Source organism: Cyprinodon tularosa, unplaced genomic scaffold, assembly GCF_016077235.1.
Source record: "Cyprinodon tularosa strain WSP-4 unplaced genomic scaffold, ASM1607723v1 ctg66, whole genome shotgun sequence".
Lineage (NCBI taxonomy): Eukaryota > Metazoa > Chordata > Actinopteri > Cyprinodontiformes > Cyprinodontidae > Cyprinodon > Cyprinodon tularosa.
In genome coordinates, this window is record NW_024039407.1 from 577248 (window position 1) to 589507 (window position 12260).

Consider the following 12260-nt stretch of genomic DNA (forward strand, 5'->3'; position numbering starts at 1 on the left):
ATATTTTTAAGTGAGAAAGTCCAACTGAAAACCTCGTCTGTGCAGTCAATTCATCAAGATTACGATCCTGCCATAAAATATTACTTTGCTGTAGGAGTTGCTCAGACCCCCACATACCAACGATGTCATTGAGAATTCCCAGCAGCAACTAGGGGTTTTTCCCTTATATAGAAATAATATTATATCTCCAAGTAGATATTAGCATTTTATGATAAAAGCGCACATATTTTTCCGGCAAGACATTTTAAGTTAATTTTGGTGTTGATAAACTCCCAGATCAGCTTTTCTGATTGGTTGATGTGGCGCATCAAGCAGCAAAAGTAAAATTTTTCCAACTCAAGCTGCTGCTGCTTGTGAAGCGCGTCACGCTCTGAAGTTCAGGAGCTGCTTTGCCTGCTCAGATGCGTCAAGATATGCTGCTGTAGATGAGCTGCAGGACCTTTCCATGTGCGTCAACCATTGACTTTGCATGTAAAACAGCTGCTTCAGTTACGTGCAGTGTGAAAGTAGAATTAGAGCTTATGTAAAACGGATCATTCAGCTGTAACAAAGGTTAGTATGATTTAAGAAGCTGGTTCAAAATAACAATTAGCAGATGAAAACCGTGATCCTGTCTCAATATGACTGAAGCTTTCACCTTAATTTTACCATTTCAGAGAAAAACCTGAGATGGGAACCACCTGATCCATCCATTCCTCCATCCATCCATCCATCCATCCATCCATCCATCCATCCATCCATCCATCCATCCATCCATCCATCCATCCATCCATCCATACATACATACATACATACATACATACATACATACATACATACATACATACATACATACATACATACATACATACATACATACATACATACATACATACATACATACATACATACATACATACATCCTAACAAATTGATTTACAAAAGATTGTCTTAGATATGAATCCAGCTTTAAGTTTTCTGTATCATATTTCTAGTATATGTACTTTGCTTTTTTTAAATCACTATTTTAGTCTAAGTCTGTACTAATGGAAAAGGGCTGTTTGTGTTCTCCAAAAGTATCAAAGGTCTCATTGACCTTCAGAATATTTATTGCGTTCTTGCGTATGTTTTACCCTTTGTTGCCACAAGGGGTCGACATTTCAATCTCGAAAGCAGAAAGCGGACCGCCACGCCTGTAGGCGGACCACCGCCTTCGTCAGACCAGACGCAGGGTACAGACAACAACAGTGACAGACCGAGTGAGAAAGACCGCATTTCTTTTTTTTGCTTTCAGTTATGGGTGTAGTCTGATGAGTTTGAAATACTAATTGCACTGCAGCTTTACCTCGAAGTTTTATCCTCATGAAGGAGCTCCGTCCTGGCTGAGTTGGGAGATGGGAGTACTTAACATCACAGACCAGGTAGGCTGAAGCGAAAGCGCTCCGTGTTTGTGTTGTGGCGCAGTCTATTTGCTGGAATGAACCTGCTCTAGTGCGCAACATGCTACGTCTTCGCCGAACTGCTTCCAGTGCTCTTGTATGTTTTTATTTGCTGCGTGCATATTTTATTAGGTTTGCGCCTTTTGAGGAAAATATTCCATTTATTTTTTGATGAAAGGTAACGTTTGTGTGTTAGGAAGCGGTACATGGACCGTAGTTTGGTCCGGGGCCAGCTCCGTAGCTGCATATTAGCATTAGCCGTTTAGCTAGCTGACGTAATAGCAGCGAATGGGGCCTGTAGGCCTCGACCAGGGCTTGGTCCATCCTAATAATAAAAGCAATAAAAATAATAAACTCCATATTTAATTTAATATGGTTATTTTCTTTAACTATAGTTTTACCGTCATGCTAATATCTTTAACCATTTTCTTCTAAAAACGAGGAGCCTCTGAGTTAGACCGTAGCGCTACGAAGGATGCGCGTATTCTAGGGCATTGATCTGGATTAGTTATAGGGTTGTTTTTGCACTAAATTTCTTTGATTTATTTATTTCGTTTTGTGCATCGTTTTGCATGTAACTCAGGCGACCTTTTATCTGTTTCAGCCTCCTCTGGTCCAGGCCATCTTCAGTCGTAATACTGAAGAAGTTCAACTGTTATTGCACAGAAAAGAAGATGTCAATGCACTGGTATGTAGTCTTAATGCATATATATAAAAATGCACATTAAACTCTTTATGCAACATATTTCATGTATTTATTTTTTTAGGACCAAGAGCGCCGCACACCACTTCATGCTGCTGCCTGTGTGGGTGATGTCCAAATTATGGACCTCCTCATTGAATCAGGTGACTCTTCTGCATTTATTATAGAAATAGCCTGGTGCTCGTTAAGTCAAACAGGATATATACTATGTAAGACTTAATCCCATTTATTTTAACCCTTGTTTCCTTCACCCCTCCCTTTCTAAGAGGTTGGTAGGAAGGCTGAGATGTGCCAATGCACTATAACATTGAGTGGGAAATAGGAAAAGCAATGCATACACCCAAAAAATGAGACTTGCAAAAAAAAAAAAAAGCTTAAATAAAACACATGCAGAAAAGAAATGTTGCTAATACAGAAAATGGAGCTGCAATGCAAATACAAAACCTGGTGCTAATACATAGATGATGCAAACACACTAAACACATGCAAATAGGAAAACACTGTTGGTAACAAAAAAAAAAAAAACAAACAAACAAACTGCAAGTTATAAAGTGTGACAGTGTAATGGAAGTGATCCAGGCCGCTAGGGGGAGATGATTGCCAACCTGTTTGGGACCAGACCTTCACTAAAGTCATAAGCGAGATTCTCAGGGGGGTAATGTGTTAAATAACGATTCACAGAAAAACGCACCTGTTCATTCTTCTGTCCAAATGTCTTCTGGTTGGGCGTTCTGTTTGTTTTTCCTCAGGATCTGGTCTACAGACTTCCTTTGAAGGCAGCATTTGCAGACTGATGCAAATGCTTTGATATAGGCTGTCCCAATCCCCCATTCCTCCATAGACTCCTGTAAATGCGGCTGACCAATATAACTCTCTGCGACTCAAATGTTTGGTATTTGGACTGTTGGTTTCTCAAATCAGATAGCTTCTCGGATTATCAATATTCCACTTAATTTAAAAGATCTCAGACTTTTTTTCTGAGCTAGGGTTGCTAACCTCAGCAGCTTTCAGCCAATCAGGGGAATTTACTCCCTTGTCTTCCTGAGAAGACATCTTATTCTCGGCACCTCGTTTGACATATCTGCATGTTTAAACTTCTGCTTGGAAGTAAAAAACACTTCATTCAGTAAGATTATGTTGTAATGTTAATCTTTGGAGCATTTTAGTCTTTTATTTGTTATTTAATAAATCTTGGCTTAGATAGAAGTTAGGCTTCAAGACAACAATTTTTGTTTACATACATTTTATGTGCTGAGGGTATATCCGGAGATGGAAAAATGAGGTCATCTTTAGCATATTCCTACCACTACACCTGTTGAAATCTCTTAAGGTTTAAATAAGCTAAAAATAAATAAATAAACAAATTGGAGCTAATAGTTTGGTTCCAGAGAACAATAATAAATGTATCCTCAATTTTGTGGATAAAAAAATGTCATTTTATTATTATAAATTGGATTTTTCATTTTAGTACTTTTTACACAGGTACTTCTTGTAGTTTTTATATTCCAAAGGAACATCGCTTATCCTAATTTCTTTTAAAAAAAAGAGATAAAAATACAGACAACTAAATGCATGTCGTGTTTAATTTTTGACATTGCCTGGTTAATAATGAAGATGAAAACACCTCAGCCCCGTCCAGCTACATCTCGGTTCGGGGGAAATGCCACTTGCAAAGACAGCAGTTCACAATGTTTCTCACTTATTTCCGGGAGTTCTTGGGCAAAGCCTTATTTTGGCAGAAAAAAACCTTTTCACCCACCAAGATCCCCTCTGTTTTAGCATGTTGGTGTTTTGCTGTGTTTCCGTCAATCAAATGGGTGTAATTTGGTAGGTGGATTCTCATGTGCGGCGCCTGACTTTTCCTGTTTGGCTCATGAAATTCAGATTCCTAATTCTGGGGCCTCTGTGGCATTTTGCCCAACTTTCTTCCTGCTGAAACATTTGTACTCAGTAACTGCCTCTCTTCTAACATCAGTGTACACACTGCTTTCAAGGGTGTGGTTCCTTTGCTGGCGCACACACCATAGTCAGTGCGAGCCTGGCATCAGGTTTAAAGCTGATTACTTTCTGCCTTTATTGTTTTTGAGGTCTTTGAAGGCACCACGCAACATGGAGCGGGACCTTTTAAGACTTAAATAAAAAGTAATGCTGCTACTGAATTAGAACAGAGGTTGATTTATACCAAAGTTTTTAGACTTGATGATTGTCTCCCCCTAGTGGTCTGGAGCACTTGTGTTATTCAAAAATAGCCAGCAGCTTTTCTTAATTACATATTTCCATTACATACCATTTTGGCTACAAGCATGTTTAGTGTGAGGGATTGCCTTTGACTCGATGAGTCGTTGCAATCAACTGGTTTTCCTTAGATGGAAAACTTTGAATCAATTTGACTGTATGATCTGGTGAACTGTAAAGTTCCTTGAGATGACATGTCGTGAATTGGCGCTATAGAAATAAACTGAATTGAACTGTAAAGTGCCTTGACATTACATGCGTTTTGAATCTGCACTGTTTAAATAAACTGAATTGAATTGAATGTTTAGTGTGTTGGTATCATATGTGTTTACAGCACATTCGCATTTTTTGTGATTGTAACATTTCTCCTTTGCAACGTTTTTACATGGCATTCATTGTGTCTTGGTCTTATTTTAATTTGTGCATTACTTTTTGTATTTGCTGGCAATTTTGTTTGCTGTGTGTTTTCAACCAGCATCCACTGTAGGACAGGGAAATTATCAACTACCTTTGAATCCAAATATGTCTTTTTTGCACATTTTTATAGAACTCCATAAATGACTAGAATGCTATTTTAAGAACAAAGAAAAAATAAGTTTCTAGAGCAACAAAAAGGGTATGTTATTAGTAGATAAGTGTGAACTTTTCTAATAACAGATGTTTTTGCATGTCTTTCAGGTGCCAGCGTAAATGCTAAAGACAACGTTTGGTTGACCCCATTGCACAGGGCGGCTGCTTCAAGGAATGAAGTATGTGAAGAGTATTGTTTTGACTTATTATGTCTTATTATGTTTGTATTACATGCTGCATCCAACACATTTGTTTTCTATTACTTATGTTTATTAGAGTTCTAAAGTATGTAATTACATGAAATATTGCAAGTTTCAGAACTCACAAATTGTGAACAGAACAGCAGTGACGTTTGCTACTACTACTAAACTATTATAATATTACAGCTAAAAATATATTGATGTATAATAACTGCATAAAATAATTCTCTTAAAACTAATGAGAGCTGCAACCGTAAAATTTTTTATTTAAACTTGGTTTCTTTTCAGAGGGCGGTGGGTCTTCTGCTGAGGCGCGGAGCTGAGGCAAACACGAGAGACAAGTTCTGGCAGACGCCGCTACATGTGGCTGCGTCCAACCGGGCCACTCGCTGCGCTGAGGCTCTGCTGACCCAGCTGAGCAACTTGAACATGGCAGATCGCACTGGTCGGACAGCCCTGCACCATGCGACAGAGAGCGGTTTCCAAGAGGTGTGACTGCATGGATTATTATTAGGGTTGGAACCAACGATTATTTTAGTAGTTGGTTAATCTGTCAATTATTTATTTTTTGAATAATCGACTAATAATCAGATAAAAAAGTTTCCTGAAATTTACAGAATTAAATCAGGTCAAAGTAAAGCTTTTCCATGTGTATTCTGGATAGAGCATATTGGCAGATGAAAAAACTACAATCTTGGTATAATTGCCTCTCTATCAGCTAAAAACATGTTTTAGCGTCTCTATGACATTTAGTGATTAATCGATTACTAAATTGGTTGAAGTTGTTTATTTTTTTTAAATAATCTATTAATTGGATTAATTGTTTCAGCCCTAATATATTAACCCCTAGAGTTATTCTTTACAGTTTAAGAAAATTCTGTTAATTTCTCCTTGTTACATTAATTGAAACTCTTGTCTAGATGGTGAAGCTGCTGCTGAACAAAGGAGCCAACCTGAGTGCCATTGATAAGAAGGAGAGACAACCTATTCATTGTGCTGCTTTTTTGGGTAATAAAAATAGTTTGTCAGTACTGCATCCCAGATGTTGCTTATGTTTTTATTTATTGTCTTATAATGAAATTTCTATAGCTGTGTTTTTATGTGTAAATGCAGTGTGACACATAGTTTGGACTATGTAGCAGCCAGAGTCTGTACTGAAATCAAATGTCTTTAGGTACAATAAAGTTAATCTAATTTATTTTTACCATTAGTTTTATCTAAAAATAAACAAAAATAACATGCAAGTAAATTTTTGATGTGAAAGAGACTGCAGTTAATATGTTAAACAGGCTTTTCTGAAGATGTTGCTTTCTGTAGACTTACTGTTGATAATTGTTGTTTCGATGTTTTTTACAGGACACTTGGAGGTTGTGAAAATGCTGGTATCCCGTGGCGCTGACAAGAGCTGCAAGGATAAGCTGGGTTATACACCTCTCCATGCTGCTTCTGCAAGCTGTCACATCGAAATTGTAAAGTACCTTCTGAGGATGGGAACAGAGGTGAGGGATTGGATAGGCTTTTCTGTTGAAAGCACCTGTTAAGGCTGGTCAGCTCTTTTAAATTCTTTTAGGAGCTTCCCTGAGATGATTTTTTTTGTTTCATGGTCAGATTGATGAACCCAATGGCTTTGGAAACACCGCGCTCCATGTGGCCTGCTACATGGGGCAGGAAGCTGTGGCCACTGAACTGGTGAACCATGGAGCTAACGTCAACCAGCCCAACAAGTGTGGCTTCACCCCTCTGCACCTGGCTGCCGTCTCCACCAATGGTGCCCTGTGTTTAGAGTTGCTGGTCAACAATGGGGCCGACGTCAACCAGCAGGTATGAAAAGAAGCAAGTTGACCTATTCAGGCAAAGACCAACCCTGCAATATATCTACAGACTCAACTCCAAACAGAGAGGTTGACGAGATCTTTAGCCAACAGATTGTGTCGTCTTACTTTATCACAGCAGATCTCGTGTCCTATTTGTTTTTTTTCCAGTTGAAAGATGAAGAAAAAAAATAAATATTATTAAATATTTTTGTAAACCTCACAAAAATAGTGTCTTTTTAAATGTAGTTTTTACAGTATAGCGGTAAAACAGAAGCAGTTCTATTTTTAATATTGTTGCAGTCTTTGATGTTGCTGAAAAATGCAGTCCTTCCAAAATTCACAGCTGGTCTGTCATGTTTTAGAGTCTCTGTACTCCATTAAACTATTAATCAATTACTAAAATAGTTGACGATTATTTCAATTATCAATTAATCCGGTTGATTATTTCAGCTCTAATCGGGACATCCCTAGTTCCAAGTGAATGTTTTACATTCTGTGCAAAAGTAATAAAATATTCAGGTTAATTAAGTTCTGGTGGAGTAGTATGAATGAAATATGTCTAATATTTCCATGTAAAACAGTTGATCATTCTCACACACAGTAAAACCACAAAACTTGGATAGTAATGATATTTGTTTTTCTCTCATCAGAGCAAAGAAGGAAAGAGCCCCCTGCACATGGCAGCCATTCATGGACGCTTCACGCGTTCTCAGATCCTCATCCAAAATGGTAACTGGGACTTAACGATCTCACTAAATTCAAAGAACTCTCACCGTGTTTTCTTTTCTGCTGTGTAATTAATGCTCTTTCTCTTTTTTTGGGGTTTGCATTAGGTGGGGAAATTGATTGTGTGGATAAATATGGCAATACCCCCCTCCACGTCGCTGCTAAGTATGGCCATGAACTGCTGATAAGCACTCTGATGACCAATGGAGCAGACACGGCCAGGTATAGGAACAATGCTGTTTTTATTTTAAGTTCTTGTTTAGATTAAGTTGGTGTAGAGTGTTTTAAGCAGGTCAGTTCTGCTGAAGCTGTTTTATTTTCCTTTGTTCTTTGTTTCTTAGACGTGGGATCCATGGAATGTTCCCCTTGCACTTAGCTGTGCTGTACGGGTTTTCGGACTGTTGTCGCAAGTTACTCTCCTCAGGTTTGTTTTATAGATGTGTTCACCTGATTGCACACAGTTGTTTATGTTTGTGTTTTTCCCCCATTCAAATGATCTGTTTGATGTCACTGCAGGTCAGCTGTATAGTATAGTTTCATCTATGAGTAAAGAGCATGTGCTATCAGCTGGGTTTGACATCAACACCCCTGACAACTTTGGGAGAACCTGTCTGCACGCTGCTGCCTCTGGAGGGTAAATAACACCACTTAGTGGCAAATTTTCAGCAAACGCATGCATTTGTCTACATTTATCATTTCTAATTACGTTTTTTTACAGAAATGTTGAATGTCTGAACTTACTCTTAAGTAGCGGTACTGATCTGAACAAGAGAGACATAATGGGAAGGTAAGTTTTGCATCATCCTGCCTTAAGTTGATAAATCAAGGTGCATTTCTAAGTGATTGCCTAATTTCCCCTGGCATGCTCTCTGTAGGACACCATTGCACTATGCGGCTGCTAATGGGAGGTACCAGTGCACTGTGTCCCTGGTTAATGCTGGTGCTGAGGTTAATGAACAAGACCAGACTGGCTGTACTCCCCTGCACTACTCTGCTGCCTCGCAAGCCTTCAGCAGGTAAGGAGATCTGTTTCCTCCTCCCGATTACTCAAATTTTAAACTCTGCAGTGACTTTTTAGGACACATTTCTTAAATTCATGCAGTACCTTGCAAACTAGGGCTGTAACAAAGGATTGTTTTAGTAGTTGATTATTCAATCGCTGGAGTAATCGAGTAATCGAAACAAGTTTCACTTTTAATGTATTCTGGATTTTTTTGTAAACTTTAAAAAACTAATCCTATTTTATTACGTCCTTTTATTATAAAACAGAGCTTTGAATGCTCATCTTGACAAAAACATGTTTATCAAAAGAATGTAAACTGCTGATTTAAATTTATGCGTAATAAAGCCTCTCCTCAAAGCTGCACCCTTCTCTGTTTTCACACGATGCTATGATCTTGTATCTGGCTGACTTTTCCAAACAATTTTTGCCGAGAGCAAACATTGGGGCCAAGTAATTAGCATTGAGTACTGCCTAGAGAGAAGCTGCTGCTCGATGCCAGCAGGCTCACTGCAAAGTTTTAAACCCTCTTCCTCTGCGCTTCTTTATGCTCATTGCCATTTTCCTAATTTTTCTTCGGTTAGAACTACAAGTTTGAATTTAATTTAATTGGGATGCAAAGCGACAGACCAACTAAAGGTAGCTCTGTTTTTTGTTTTTTTTATCTGTACAGAAAGTGACCCCTGGTTTCTAGTTGGATGAAAGTTGACTGATGTAGCAGAAAACTATCACTACATGAAATAGATTGGCCTTAGGAAACCATCCCGGCCTTGCTAGTATTAAAATATGTGAAGAGGGAACTGGGAACCTGGTCAGAGACTTCTAGCAAGAAAAAAACAAAAAACTTTAAACCTTCAATTGCCAAGCGGTTAGTGATGTCCCTAAATAACTCCTAATTGCCTCTCAATAAAATCAGTGACTATTTCTAGTATGAGGAAATTAAAATGAGTCTGCGGGCATAAATGTCACATGGTAGGGGCGGAGGATTAATCAATTAAAATGATTAATCAATTTTTAGTTTATAAAGATTTAGTTTTTTGTAAAATAAAGATTTTTTTTTTTAACTAATCCACTCCTCCACACTCAATTCATCACTTTTGTTTCTTCGATGTATACTCATAACTGATAAACTGTCTCTCTGTGTGTTGCCTTTAGTTGTAAACCTGTAGTGTGCTGAATTTTCATTGCTGTGAAACTTTATTTACAAGCAGAATTCATGGCTTGAACTTTATTGCCATTTCATTTAAGGTCCCTTGCCAGAGGAGGAAGACAAACTTAGTTTTTGGAAGCGTTGTCTTTTGTCCTTTTTATCATGAAACTTAAAGGTATAGTGCAGGATTTTCGCTAATAATAAAAAAAAAATCCACATGCAGAACCCTGTATCCTCTCCCGAGAGGGAACGCCTATTAAACGTGTGCGAGAGCGTGCACGCTCTGTTTAACAAATGCTGTTTGCACATTCATACAAGCTTACTTTCCAAAAGAAGATTCGCAATTTTTCCATTATGTCAGACTCGCCACCGGTAAGTGAAAAGAGGGACAAGCACATAGGACGGGGTTATGTAAACATATCACCAAAATGATTGAAAATTAGGAGGACCACTTATTCAGATGATCCACCTGGAAAAAGAACATCCTCCACTATACCTTTAAGTGTAAGAGGAAAAAAAGAAAGGAAAATACAGATAAATTGGATTTGGTAGGAAAAACTTAGACAGATTTGATTTTTAAGCCATATCACCCTTTACTGCATGGGTTTAAAAATATTCTGAAACTGAAATAAAACGGCGAAACCAGATTTCATATAGTTACTGTAATGAGAGCTGCAGTATCCAAATTGGAGCCTCCACAAATGTTATGTTCCTGAGCATAAATTTATGTTTTGTGTGAAGTGTTTTCTCCTTTGCTAAAATGCCTAATAATAACTTTTAACTATGTGAACTCTGCTCTGTGGGGGTGGAGAACTGCAGTTCCTAGAGAGTTATAATAAGGCTAACAAAACACAATTTCTATGCCTAAGGAAAATTATATGCCACAGTATTTTGTTTTTATTGTTATGTATTTATTCACTCTAGGCCAAGCATTGTTTAGCTCATGTTGTTAGTAAATGTTAATAATTGTATTGCAGAACTGATCGTCATTATTCTGGGAACCATCAAATTACTGAGGATGAGACAAAGGAGTCCTACTTGTGAGTTTTTTATTCTTCTACTCTTTCTTTTCTCCAATGGTGATTGTACCTACAAATATATTAATGTGGTTGTGACAGACCAGTGGCTGAATAACTGCTCTACGCTGCTTTTTCTTTAACAGTTGCTTGGAGCATCTTTTGGACAATGGCGCTGATCCATCTATGGTCAACTCAAAAGGTTACAGTGCTGTTCACTATGCAGCTTACCACGGCAACAAGCAGAACCTGGAGCTGGTGAGGTTTCTGTTTGAGCTTTTCAGCATAACTGCATCAGATCTGTTCATCTATTCACGTTAACCTTTAGAGATCTGGCTTTAGGTTTCAGATCACACTGAGCTGTTAGGTGTTACTTAAAAGGGATATTACGTAAGAACTACTGTCATCTAGCAGTGAAATGGGGGTATTTCACTCAAAGAGCACTGTAGCCTGTCATGTCACAGCATCAAAAATGTATTGTGGCAAAGGTAGCTGTTGTGTCGAAAGCCTTTAAAACGCCAATGTAACCATAACTGATGGTTTATGGAGTTTTAAATTATATGAAGAGGTTTGTGATTTGTTAGCTATATATGTATCCTTTAGCTGCCAGCGCTATCTTAGGGCAACATTCTGTTGCTAATCAGTGTTGCAGTATCGTCAATCAGCTGTCTGTTTAGTTTCTGGCTAGCTAGTTTGCAATTTTAGTCGACGTATGTCCCCACAATTAGTATATGATAAATAAATAAACAAAACATTAAAGAAAAGGAAGAAATGTATCCACACACTCAGCGTTGAAATTAATGTTTATTTATTTTGCCAGGGCTTTGAAGCATACTTAACCCATGTAGACCTACAATTCTGTACCAACGAGATTTGTATATGTTAGAAGGATATACCTTTATGCTTTCTATGGTAACAAGCAACACTGTTTGAACTGGATAGAAAAAGTTGCCTTTGTGTTACTTTAAGCAGTGCAGGTCTAGCCTAGTAAGCTAGCCCCACCCGCCTATCTATCGCACTTACTACATCACAGTCAGTTGCGCTCATTGGTCAGAGCATTGGCCAATAGGCACAGACATGGTTTGAAAAACAACGGGTTGTTCTCGTCAACAATCTTCTAAAGTCTCATTCATCGGGGGCCAGACTAAATTACACATTTAATCTCACATTTAGTCTGGTTTATCAGGCTTGTGCAGTTAACTTGTCAAGGAGAAACATGGTAACTTTGGCATCCATTTTTAAATCTTTCTCCTTAAGCTCCTTCCACATAGAGAAGGCTTATTTCAATGTTTTTTGATATCTCTGGTTTGGTTGTCTTTTGTCGTCTACAAATAGGGGGTTTTCATGTGACGTCACGCTAACGTGACTACTCAGCGCGTCCGCCATATTGGGTGGCAGCTTTAGGCAGTATTGACAGTGAAAAATGGT

At 38.2% G+C, this 12260-nt stretch overlaps 1 protein-coding gene across 1 annotated transcript in view; it reads left to right on the forward strand.

Moving 5' to 3' along the window:
- The first annotated feature begins 1188 nt into the window (after positions 1-1188).
- Positions 1189-12260, forward strand: part of ankrd52a (ankyrin repeat domain 52a) — a 28197-nt gene continuing 17125 nt past the window's right edge. The window contains exons 1-16 of the mRNA XM_038309378.1: positions 1189-1400; positions 2023-2106; positions 2186-2264; positions 5035-5105; positions 5415-5615; positions 6047-6134; positions 6483-6625; positions 6735-6947; positions 7591-7669; positions 7774-7888; positions 8008-8090; positions 8183-8300; positions 8385-8453; positions 8542-8682; positions 10794-10856; positions 10979-11090. Of these exons, the coding sequence (XP_038165306.1) occupies positions 1374-1400; positions 2023-2106; positions 2186-2264; positions 5035-5105; positions 5415-5615; positions 6047-6134; positions 6483-6625; positions 6735-6947; positions 7591-7669; positions 7774-7888; positions 8008-8090; positions 8183-8300; positions 8385-8453; positions 8542-8682; positions 10794-10856; positions 10979-11090 (1686 nt within the window). The 5' untranslated portion in view covers positions 1189-1373. The remainder of the gene's footprint in view (positions 1401-2022; positions 2107-2185; positions 2265-5034; positions 5106-5414; positions 5616-6046; positions 6135-6482; positions 6626-6734; positions 6948-7590; positions 7670-7773; positions 7889-8007; positions 8091-8182; positions 8301-8384; positions 8454-8541; positions 8683-10793; positions 10857-10978; positions 11091-12260) is intronic.